Source organism: Engystomops pustulosus, chromosome 7, assembly GCF_040894005.1.
Source record: "Engystomops pustulosus chromosome 7, aEngPut4.maternal, whole genome shotgun sequence".
NCBI classification, from domain to species: Eukaryota; Metazoa; Chordata; class Amphibia; order Anura; family Leptodactylidae; genus Engystomops; species Engystomops pustulosus.
The window spans coordinates 164,205,520-164,218,400 of NC_092417.1; the positions used below are offsets into that span (position 1 = coordinate 164,205,520).

General features: G+C 44.2%; 1 protein-coding gene across 2 annotated transcripts in view; it reads left to right on the top strand.

Moving 5' to 3' along the window:
* Positions 1–12,881, top strand: part of SYT9 (synaptotagmin 9) — a 108,912-nt gene that overhangs the window by 27,017 nt on the left and 69,014 nt on the right. For both annotated transcript variants that reach the window (XM_072118632.1, XM_072118633.1), the window contains exon 2: positions 11,135–11,477. In XM_072118632.1, the coding sequence (XP_071974733.1) occupies positions 11,135–11,477 (343 nt within the window). The remainder of the gene's footprint in view (positions 1–11,134; positions 11,478–12,881) is intronic.

Below are 12,881 nucleotides of genomic sequence, written 5' to 3' on the forward strand. Positions count from 1 at the left end.
AAGGACGCAGCCTCCTGGTGTATCCGGCAACGCTGCAGAGACAAGGGCTTCATCATACGCTGGCCCACGAAGACTGGCACGTGATAAAGGAATAGAAGAAAAGACAGATTCAGTGTACAGTCTGAGGTCAACATGGGCAGAATTTATTCAATCCCAAATTGGGCTTTGTTTAGAACGGGCATAACAGATTTAGAATCCGAAAAACAAGCCAAGGTCAAAACATAAGTAACACAATAGCAGATGTATACATTCACAGGGATGAGCAAGCTACAGACCCTCTGACATCATTGGTGGTCTAGGATTGTAGGACTAGAATTCATAGACCTCGACTTGGCTGCTACACCCCCCTTAACTCATACAGGTGTTTATTAAGCTGTCTCCTGTCTTCCACCTCTGAATGGGTTGCTGACCTCAGGGAAGCTACCAGGTTGCTACCTCTTGAGTAGTCTTGTTTAGTAAATAGCTATATCAAGCAAGTCGAGAGATGCTGAGGACACAAAGGAACAGAAAAAAGACAGGGTCAGTGGAAAGTCCAAGGTCAAGACAGCCAGAGTTCATCTGATCTGATATGCAGGCAATAGATCAGAGCAAGCCGAACAGAAACAAGCCAAGGTCAAAACACTGGTAACAGAATAGCAGATGCATGCCTTCACCGGGACGAACAAGCTTCTTACCTTCTTACATCATGAAGTAATATTCAATATCCTCGGTGGTCTAGCAGTATACAGCTAAATTGTACAAGAACTGGCTTAACTTCAATACAAATGGGGCCTTTTTTGTGTGTTTTTGGGGCATATGCATGGAGCTCCCCCTTGTGGTGACAACAGGAAAAAAGTATTTTACTGTTGTTTAACTCTAGAGCAGGATGTCACCCTCTGGGTGCTAGTAAACATCCCATAGTGCATCAGTCATGTTATTTACTACATGTATGACATCCTTTCCCTCGCTCTTGGCCGCAGGTAATACAAAATGCAAAAGTAATATCCTAATCTGGATAGAATGTGAAAATCTGTGACCCCTATCCTGAATGATGGATGACATTTCCCATTGGTTCCTGGGTTTTATTGTACTATCGTTGTTATGATTAGATAGGTGTTTTTCTAGAACTCGTAGGGTCTGTCATCCGAGGTCCTCCGGGCTCACAGCCGCGTGCCATTCCTGGAGCCATTTCACAGAGATGTATTTGTGGTCAGTGAACCATGTATGAATCTCGCTTGGTAAAATAACATCTACAATTCAGTGAGTGTATACAATGTATAATAATATAAGGCCAAGGTACATGCAGGTTATTTCTTGGAAGTAGTAGATATGCAATGGTCCATCATCAGAATCAAGTCTATTTGTGCTTAAAGCCACCTATGCTACCTACACAATGGGGGTCATTTACTAAGGGCCCGATTCGCGTGTCAGGGGGCCCCATTATCCAACCTGACAAACTAAAGAATGGAGGATGTACCCCATTATATACATATTATGGTGCACATTGTACAACATAATGGGGGTCATTTACTAAGGGCCCGATTCGCGTTTTCCCGACGTGTTACCCGAATATTTCCGATTTGCGTCGATTGTACCTGAATTGCCCCGGGTTTTTGGCGCACGCGATCGGATTGTGGCGCATCGGCGCCGGCATGCGTGCGACGGAAATCGGGTGGCGTGGCCGAACGAAAACCCGACGGATTCGGAAAAACCGCCGCATTTAAAAAAAAATTTGTGTCACGAAAATTTCACTCACCTTCATCCTGGATAGGCCGGTGTATTTCGAGGCATTCCAGCGGACTTCAGCGCAGCAGCGCCACCTGGTGGACGTCGGAGGAACTGCTTTGATGAATCCCGGCCGGACCCGAATCCAGCGCAGAGAATGCGCCGCTGGATCGCAAACGGACCGGGTAAGTAAATCTGCCCCAATATGTGTATGACAAATATGTGATGTATATGTATCTGTGATGTATACATGCTGTATGTGTACAGAATGTATGATGTGTGTATATACTGCATTATGCTCTACAGGCAGTCCCCGGGTTACATACAAGATAGGTTCTGTAGGTTTGTTCTTAAGTTGAATTTGTATATAAGTCGGAACTGTATATTTTATCATTGTAATCCCAGCCAGAACTTTTTTGGTCTCTGTGACAATAGTATATGTGTACTGTGTATACTGTGTAACTGTATCTCACATTTGTGAGCATATAAATATGTATATTTTTAAGGGGGAAGGAGGGCCCCATTCAGAAGTCTGCTATGGGGCCCTGCCTCTCCTAGTTACGCCCCTGGTTACAGAGAATCATATGTGTCAAGGATCAGACTACAATAGATTTGTTTGTAGTCTGTTACTATGGCCACACATGACTGTAATAGGGTCATCCATATAGTGCTTATCCTGTAAAGTTTGTGTAAAGCGCCTGAGAGGCGTGGGTCCCATGACCCACCGACCGCAGAACTCGGGACTTAATATACTTGTCTTGTCCTTTTGCCCTCCAGTGGATGGAGAGAGGCCACAAACGTTACCAGGGTAAGTATTATATTTTCACATGAGATGAGTCAAGTTTAGTAGGTGCAGAGGTTATGTTACCTCGGACAACCCTATCTTTGGTTCTCTAGTACCTAGAAAAAAAATCTTTCTGTGTCATGTTAAAGATAAGAATCTCTTCTTACAGATTAACTCAGGCTCATGGTTGTGTGCTACAGAACTGGACATAAAGGCAGTTAAAACATTGGTGGGAACTGGACCTTTATCAGCAGCTTCCATTTCCAAATATACCTTTAACTGTCCGTATCTCTGGTTTTGTTGCACACAAAGCCTTATGTTATCTGATGAATGGAATACTTATCTTTAATATGACACCAGGAGCATGTTTCTAGGTGCTATAGAACAGATGTTAGGGGCTTCTGAAGTGACATTACCCCTGTAACCATTAAGCTTGACTCAACTCAAGTGAAAATTGAGTGAGTAGAGTCATATTTGTCTGACTTTGAGGAATATTTTCTCTATAAGGAAGGAATTCTCGAAAGGACATGTCATCCTCTAACTGAGAGGGCTGTTAGTTTAGTGGGGTAACCTTGTGACACTGGATACTGTATGCATTATTTTAGAGTTTTTTGTTACATTTTTTGGCAGAACATATCCTCCCCTCCCCCTCCCGTCCGTATTCGAATTGATTGAAGCCTGCTCATATTTCAGCCTCTTTTCATATCTCATAAAGATTCAGAACATGTCGTCCTGCAATGTTCCCGTCTTTAATCTGCTTAAATGACATAATTGCGTTAGCCTTTTCTTATCGAATTGGACACAATCTTATCTGCAGGAATATCCTAACCCTCAGATGTAGCAGAACCCAACGCCAGACCTCGTCGCAGTCTTAAATTGTGTGGACACGGAAAAGTAAAATCTCCCTCATCGTTGTCTCTCCCGGTACAAGCTTTTATCATCTCCTCTCCCTATTCTTTCTTCTGTAACTGTCTGTAAAAAAAAAAAAAAAAAAAAATCCATTACGGAACCTGCGCCGCTTAATAAAGGGAAGTCTAGACAGCGATGATAACAATATGGCGAGCCTATTCTTCCCGGGAAACCTCGGATATGGCATGATGGCTTCTTGTAATCCACGAGGCAGAACTAAAGAAAATATTTTCTATCACATACAATATAATGGCCCCCGCTCACCCTTTTATAGCCGCTCCAACAAACTTTACTGATTTCTCCGCTTGTCATGCAAAAATCCCTGTGTATAATATTCTCTACAAGACGCACATGAAAAGAAAGCGAACCTTCGATATGTAAGGCAAGAAATAAACCACGTTTTTGTATTATTTTTTTAATAAAAAACACAATTTAATGAAGATTCCAGGGCAAATTACATGCACATAGTAGGATGACAGTGTCAGCTTTGCCGTACAGAGTGGGGAAGGATTAATACTAATGGATATTTTAATACTCATCGGGGGTCATTTACTAAGGGCCCGATTCGCGTTTTCCCGACGTGTTACCCGAATATTTCCGATTTGCGCCGATTTTCCCTGAATTGCCCCGGGATTTTGGCACACGCGATCGGATTGTGGTGCATGCGACGGAAATCGGGGGGCGTGGCCGAGCGAAAACCCGACGGATTCGGAAAAACTGCCGCATTTAAAAAAAGAAATGTGTCGCTTGGGACGCGCTTACCTTCACTTAGCCCGAGCCGGTGAACTCCAGCGCGTTCAGATGCTTTTCAGCCTGGTGGACGGCGGAGGAACTACCTTAGTGAATCCCGGCCGGACCCGAATCCAGCGCAGAGAACGCACCGCTGGATCGCGAATGGGCCGGGTAAGTAAATCTGCCCCAGTAACTTTTCAAAAACATTTGCAAAGTGACTAGATGAGATTTTGGTCAGGTCAGGCTACATACAGCCGCAGTGTGTTGTAGGCCGCACACCACGACCACGACCAAGCCACGGCTGAGTCAGGGAAAATGTCCAGGGAAAGAAAATGATTAAGCATTTATTAATTTCTTAAACCGAAAATAACTTACCGTATATACTTGAGTATAAGCTGACCCAAGTATAAGCCGAGGCCCCTAATTTTACCACAAAAACCTGGCAAAACCTATATTATTTTTACTCGAGTATAAGCCGAGTTTGGGTTTTCAGCACATTTTTTGTGCTAAAAAATTAGGCTTATACTCGAGTATATATGGTAATTAACATTTCCTAGTTAAAGTGCAAGAAAATTTGTAAACAAAACAAAAAGACATGCTCGCCCGAGTCCTTTTAGTTCCTGGAAAACAGCTTTCACCCGGATGGCGGCTGACGAACAACAGCCGACAAGTGGGCAACTTCCCTTCGCCTTAGGCATGTCTAAATCCGCCAGTGCTGTGACATCTGCAAGAAAACAGAGGGAAACAGCCAGAAACCGAGAAGATACCTGAAAAAATTTACGTTAACCTAAGGGCAGGGTGGGAGGGAGACTTCACACCTCTCGGTCCTTGAGGGCGGAAGGTAAGAGGCCCCCCTATGTGTCCTCAACAATTTTATATGCCCTGGGAGGGCCCTTGGGCTGGTTGCCCACCCCTTGATGACCGCCCAGGGTAAGGGGGGGCCACCGCCATTAAAATTCAAAATTCTTAACCCTAAATCCCCCACAGTCCCCAGCCCCTTCTCTAACTGCTATAGACCACTCAGTTACCCAGGACTCTGGCTCCCCCAAGCCATGGAAAATGCTAGGCCCTGGTGGGGGATGTTACATTTCCACTTACAACACTTACTAACCACATAATAGGGGTCTATCGCTCCCATTGCTGGGGGTCCCAAGTCCTCCAAGTTAGTGTAATGCTAGTTAGTGTATGTGTGGTACTCACAGAGATAGTGGAGCAGACGTTATGCCTATACACTACTGCCCTGTTCACACAGGGTACATCGGGACCCCCCCCCCCCAAAAAAAAATAACTTGTGAGCAGACACTAAGCCCTGATTCCCTATCCATGAGACAGGAAAGATAGTTAAAAATGTGCCTTAATGCACATTCACCCTACTGTGGTATCTAAGCAACCAATACATGACGTGTGTGACATCAAAATGGCCGCTCCTGAGGAGATTTGAACAAATTTGACTAAAAAATGGAATAAAATATTGAAAAATAACACAAATAATGTAAAAAAATGTAGATGTCTTCTACAGGATAACTTGTATTTCAGGAAATTTTAATGAACATTCCCTTTAAGTCTTTAAAATCAGAAAGAGGGGGGGGGGGATGTGCGTCTTTCTGAATGTCCGCTGTAATATTTTCTTAGGAGAGAGCGGCAGCTTATCCTACCACATGCCGGCAACCACTGACATGTAACGTCCAGGTAATTGGTGAGACAATGGATTTGCACATCACTAGTTGCCATGGAGATGCAGCCATGAATCCATCATCCGGTGACAATTTCTTGGTGCCATTTTGTTTATTCCCAATAAAGACGTCCTATCACCGTAGACAAAGCGGAACGGAATGAATGGCACGCGTCTCGGGTGATTTCTGTTACAATGTGTCGGCGAGGGCATTAGCATAAATCTCTATACAATATCTATAGGTAATGTACTTGAATAGCAGAGATCCCACATGTGATGATTACCTGCTGATAGCCGGCACTTAAAGGGGTGTCCTTAAGTAAAACTGACAAGAGGGAATGGTAACGCCCACTTGTCATTTTATTTCTAGAAGGAATGGCATAAGAAAGAAATTCTTCTGACTACAAGTATTCATTTTGCTGACAGGAAAGCAGAACGGATTTACTTTAGTTAAAGGGAATCTACCATCAAAATCCATCATGATAAACCAGGGACATTACTCATAGATCCAGGCACCGGGACTGTGGTCATCTTCTTATATTTGTTATCCATGGCCTCCTTCCTTCTAAAATCAACTTTTAGAATTATGCTAATGAGTCAGAACGGATCTCAACTAACTAACACTATTCCCACCTCCCTAAACTTACATTACAATATATGCTGAATCTGTCTTGGGCTCCCAAGACTGACTGCCTACTTACTGAGGGATCACATTACAACTCACCATAGAAGTATATAGTAAGGCAAAGGAGGTTTGAGAATGGAACCCAGGCATGGACAAAAAGTGACTGCTGCAGATGATAGTAAGTTTTCTATCTCACTTCAGTGTCGAGAATATTAATATTATTATGCTCCCATGACCTATCTATACCTCCCCAATAACTGTCCTCGGATGAGAGTTGGGGGGCTCCATGTTCACTAGGCTGTTAACCCTTTCTCTTGATTATAAGAGGTCAGATATTAACCTATTATGTACAGCCAGCTTTACTCTCATCATATTAACGTCACATCTAGATCCTCACACTTCCAGGGACATTTGATTAACCTCTTTTCTCCTGGCAGGTCTGAGGTTGCAGATAAAGCATTGGTTGTGTTATATTATGCTGTATACTGAGTAGTAGGAGGACTCATGAGATACTTGAGAAGATAGAAAGGCTCTTTGAAGAAACTGTAATCAATAGAGAACTTCCTGGCCCTGACCACAGAGACAGATTTAGGGCTGAGATACGGAGCTGTCCATACAGAACCTGGCATGAAACCTGGGGGTTATTTGGAACGTCCTATGTGTCCAGGCTTAGGAAGATCTATAGGCCGTTGACTCTCTTGGTTGACCCCTTAGCCTGAGTGGTCCCCTAGCTTCCCCCAATTCAGGATACCATCTGTAAGCAGTATATAGCATGCCAACCAGCCCAAGCATCCATATAATAAGCTCTTTGGATTATTATATGTACGTACAGAGATTGCTGAGATGACACCCAAGTGTGAATGGCCCACCAATAACCACCTTGGTGGGCCACATTTTATTAATGTAGAGCCATTAGTTATCATGAAGCATCTGCCACTGAGTCAGTACATATACAACTGGTTCAAAGACCTAAACCTACTGACAGGACCTCTAGAGTGTAGGGTCTAAACCTACTGACAGGACCCCCAGAGTGTACAGTCTAAATCTAATGACAGGACCTCCAGAGTGTAGAGTCTAAATCTATTGACAGGACCTCTAGAGTGTAGGGTCTAAACCTACTGACAGGACCTCTAGAGTGTAGGGTCTAAACCTACTGACAGGACCTCCAGAGTGTAGAGTCTAAATCTATTGACAGGACCTCTAGAGTGTAGAGTCTAAACCTACTGGCAGGACCTCTAGAGTGTAGAATTTAAACCTACTGACAGGACCTACAGAGTGTAGAGTCTAAACCTACTGACAGGACCTACAGAGTGTAGAGTCTAAACCTACTGACAGGACCTATAGAGTGTAGAGTCTAAACCTACTGACAGGACCTCTAGAGTGTGGAACCTAAACCTACTGACAGGACCTCCAGAGTGTAGAATCTAAACCTACTAACAGGACCTCCAGAGTGTAGGGTCTAAACCTACTGGCAGGACCTCTAGAGTGTAGAATCTAAATCTACTGACAGGACCTCTAGAGTGCAGAATCTAAACCTACTGACAGGACCTCTAGAGTGTAAAGTCTAAACCTACTGGCAGGACCTCTAGAGTGTGGAACCTAAACCTACTGACAGGACCCCTAGAGTGTAGAGTCTAAACCTACTGACAGGATCTCTAGAGTGTAGAATCTAGTCCTACTGACAGGACCTCCAGAGTGTAGGGTCTAAACCTACTGACAGGACCTCTAGAGTGTAAAGTCTAAACCTACTGGCAGGACCTCTAGAGTGTGGAACCTAAACCTACTGACAGGGACCTATAGAGTGTAGAGTCTAAACCTACTGACAGGATCTCTAGAGTGTAGAATCTAGTCCTACTGACAGGACCTCCAGAGTGTAGGGTCTAAACCTACTGACAGGACCCCTAGAGTGTAGAGTCTAAACCTACTGACAGGATCTCTAGAGTGTAGAATCTAGTCTTACTGACAGGACCTCCAGAGTGTAGGGTCTAAACCTACTGACAGGACCTCTAGAGTGTAGAGTCTAAACCTACTGATAGGACCTCTAGAGTGTAGGGTCTAAACTTACTGCCAGGACCTCTAGAGTGTAGAATCCAAACCTACTGACAGGACCTGTAGAGTGTAGAATCTAAACCTACTGACCGGACCTGTAGAGTGTAAAGTCTAAACCTACTGACAGGACCTGTAGAGTGTAGAATCTAAACCTACTGACAGGACCTGTAGAGTGTAGGGTCTTAACCTACTGACAGGACCTCTAGAGTGTAAAGTCTAAACCTACTGGCAGGGCCTCTAGAGTGTGGAACCTAAACCTACTGACAGGACCTATAGAGTGTAGAGTCTAAACCTACTGACAGGACCTCTAGGGTGTAAAGTCTAAACCTACTGGCAGGGCCTCTAGAGTGTGGAACCTAAACCTAGGAGCCACTAAGGGGGATCTTAAGGTGTGAGTGTAACAATGGAAGGTAAACTGTGAAGAACCTCATGGGCGGGGTTGAGGTTATATAGTAAATATGCTAATTTTCAGTGGCAATCTATATATTCCTTTTCACAGAAACCAATAAGAAAACTTCCTCCTCTTGTTTTTGTGTTGGATGAGCTGCAGTCTGATCCAGACAAAATACAATGCAGACAGGACATTGTCAAACGGCATCGGTTAAGTACATTCACGTAGTCGATGATAATGGTTGCCTGAAAGTGCAGCGAATTAACTGTAAGTGAAACATGTTAAGCTGATTCAACAGAGCAGCGATGCGTGCCGAAGAATCCGGGATACATTATTAATTAGATTCTGTGGAGGTTGAATCCCACTTCAGAGACTTCACAATCTTCCCTTTTTCCACTTCAGCTCCACTTAATAATACACAGGATTTGTTCTAGCAAAGATATAGTTTTTTTCACAGCTATTAAATTATATAATGTGCATCCGGTGGATCCCTCCGGCACCGTTAATAGTCTTTGGCAACTATGACAACACAATGAACTCTTCAGATATTCATTTGACTGTGAATTCGATGTATGATGGCGATGCACCCATTGCTTGAGTCTGCGTCGTAGGATTACATAGGATGCTTGACAACTTATGCGACCAAAATAAGGGTGAGACCTTCCAGAGCCCTGGAAAAATGGACCAATCTTCTACATTTTTCGGATTCTGAATCATTTCATATATGGCACAAGTACTCTACATGCTGGGGGCAGCTCGTAAAAGGGATGCAACCGGTATGTGCCAGTGCCTATATCACAAAATGGCTGTGGCATATAGAAAGGGGTGTGACGTTGTTTGCTGGCCTCGTGTCGAAGGCCTGTTGACAAACCTTACCAATTTAAAGGTGTTGTCCAGTCACACCAAGTTATCTCCTATCCATGACCAGTGGTGGGACCCACACAGACCATGAGAAATGGGGTCAGTTGTATCCCTGTTTCACACCGAATGAACGGGGGCTCGGACATGCGTTGTACATAGCCTTCTTCATCAGCACCATAGAGCCCTATTCATCAGCACCATAGAGATCAACAGAGCAGCAGGGCACAAATGCGACTGGTTGATCTGTTCATTCTCACTACAATGGACACCCCTTCTCGTGATCCATGGGGATCCCACCACTAAGACCTCCACTGATCACCAAGTTAGTCCTTATCCTGTAGGAAAGGGGCTAAATTATTGTAACTGGACAACCACATTAACCTCTATCCACAGGGGTGATAAGCTAGAGGTCGTTGGGGTTCCATCTACTATGGTGAAGAACAAGACAAGGTTTTGGCAGTGCTATAGAAGTGAACCCAGTAAAGCTTGCGTACTAGGGCTTCATTCACAGAGGGACATATGGACCCTTCTTCTCCAGATTTATGGGAGTCCCCACAGCCAGACCCCCAGTAATCATTAACTTATCTCCAAAAATGTGTAGATAAACTTGTATTGTAGGTTAACCCAGTTTTTTAGTAAAAGTTGGAAAGTTTGACAATATTCACACTGGTATTAATATAAAATAATATTAGTTGAAACCATGTACTCAATTAATTATTAACTAGTTATTTATAATTACTACCATAATTAGTTATAATGGAACCTGTCCCAAAAATGGGACATCTAGGAGAGAGTGACACTTTTACATTGCTCTCTGTCACTATTCTAGGAGATTCGGCATTACGCTAAGAAGAATCTTTGAACATTCTACTAAATGACCTGTAATGAGTCACATGGTAGAGAAGAGTCATGAGGGATGTCTCCTCTGGTTTGATTGATGTCCTATTGGCCGGGTAGTAAATAAACATATGTCAAATGTCATCTGCATGGTGACCACTGGTGAAGGTTAATGGTGATGAAGGGTACTAGTCCTGTTGGGTGGTGATAAACTGTATGGCCTGATGTAAATTGGAGGTAGACAATATCAGTTAGTTCCATCTCCTTACGGCGATCAAAAGGTGTCAATGAAGCATTGGCCTCTTACCTTAACTTACTTCAGACCAAACAGCTGACAATTGGCTCCTACCATTCATATATCTCTTGCCTATCTTGTCGATAGGCCATGTATGTCAACTCCAAGCCAACCCGTATAAATATTTTGACAACATACTTAGGTGAAGAGGTCTTCCATGTCAATATGGATTGAACATTTAGTAGCTTTTACTCTCATTACTAAGAATTTTAGATATTTATATCATGAGATATCCTTGACTTATCACGACATACCTTCTGTTCCTCTTATTCCAGATGTCTCGGTGAGCTTGCTGTCTCTTTTGGTAACAGCCTGTGGACTTGCCCTCTTTGGTGTCTCCCTTTTTGTCTCCTGGAAACTTTGCTGGATTCCTTGGCGAGAACGGGGCTTTAAAGGAAGTAAAGAACACGAGCATCTGAACTATGCGGATAGCGATACAAATGATCATGACTACAGCGATAATTATCTGGGGCAGCCCCCTCTATTTCCAGAGTCATCCATGAAGATCAGCCATACGTCTCCCGATATTCCATTGGAAGCCAAGACCAACAACAAGGAAAACTCTGTTCATAATGTTCGGATGCAACGACAAATCACAGAACCAACCTCATCTGCTCGGTCAGTGTCCAGAACTTTTTTATTATAGCCTTCCATTTACTATACCTTCTCGGGACGTTCTCCAAACTGGAGATATGTAAGATGACTTAGTACTGATGAGGACAATGGGGGTCATTTACTAAGGGCCCAATTCGCGTTTCCCTGGCGTGTTACCCGAATATTTCTGATTTGCAACGATTTTCCCTGAATATCCCCCGGATTTTGGCGCATGCGATCGGATTGTGGCACATCGGCGGCGGCGTGCACGTGGCGGAAATCGGGGGGGCGTGGCTGAACAAAAACCCGACGGATTCGAAAAAAACGCCGCACTTTAAAAAAAAAAAGTGTCGCTGGACTCGCGCTTACCTTCACCAGGAATAGGCCGGTGAACTTCAGTGCTTTCCGGCGGGCCTCGGCAGACTTCAGCGCAGCAGAGCCACCTGATGGACGTCGGAGAAACTACCTTAGTGAATCCTGGCCGGACCCGAAACCACCGCAGAGAACGCGCCGCTGGATCGCGAATGGACCGGGTAAGTAAATCTGCCCCAATGACTCTACTCAATGGGGCAGATTTACTTACCCGGCCCATTCGCGATCCAGCGGCGCGTTCTGTGCGGTGGATTCGGGTCTTCCGGCGATTCACTAAGGCAGTTCCTCCGACGTCCACCAGATGTCGCTGCTGCGCTGAAGTTCCCCGAGGTCCGCCGGAGTGCACATCCTATACTTGGTGAAGGTAAGTGTCCCACGACACTTTTTTTTTAAAAAATGCGGCGGTTTCTCCGAATCCGTCGGGTTATCGTTCGGCCACGCCCGCCGATTTCCAGCACATGCATGCCGGCGCCGATGCGGCACAATCCGATCGCGTGCGGCAAAAACCCGGGGCAATACAGGGAAAATCGGCGCAAATCGGAAATATTCGGGTAACACGTCGGGAAAACGCGAATCGGGCCCTTAGTAAATGACTCCCAATGTCCATAACGACCAATCAATCTATATGTCTATAAATATATAGATATATATCTAAATATGTCTCAGTTTAGGATCCTTTCATGACCTCAGTCCTGGAAAGTCGTGCTGGAAAATAGGCCTGAGTAACCCAGTCCCAAATTGGGTTGGTCAGTTTAGAGGTGGGAACTGAGAATCGGTAGGTGGGTCCATGGATTGTTTAGATGTCTAGAATGTAAAGGTTCCAATTTCTCAACTGTAGTGTAAGTATATACCCATGACCATATTACGGATCAAGGTTGTATCAAGCTCTAATGTGGCACCAGTAGAAATGTATGGCATGACATGGTTCACCGAAAGCACCACATGGAAAGACTACACATTGAAGAGCTGTAAGAACTTCTTCCATGTGTGACTGAATGAAATTGATTGGCATGGATCATCCAGAACTGATACCATGAAGTCAATTATATCCAGTAA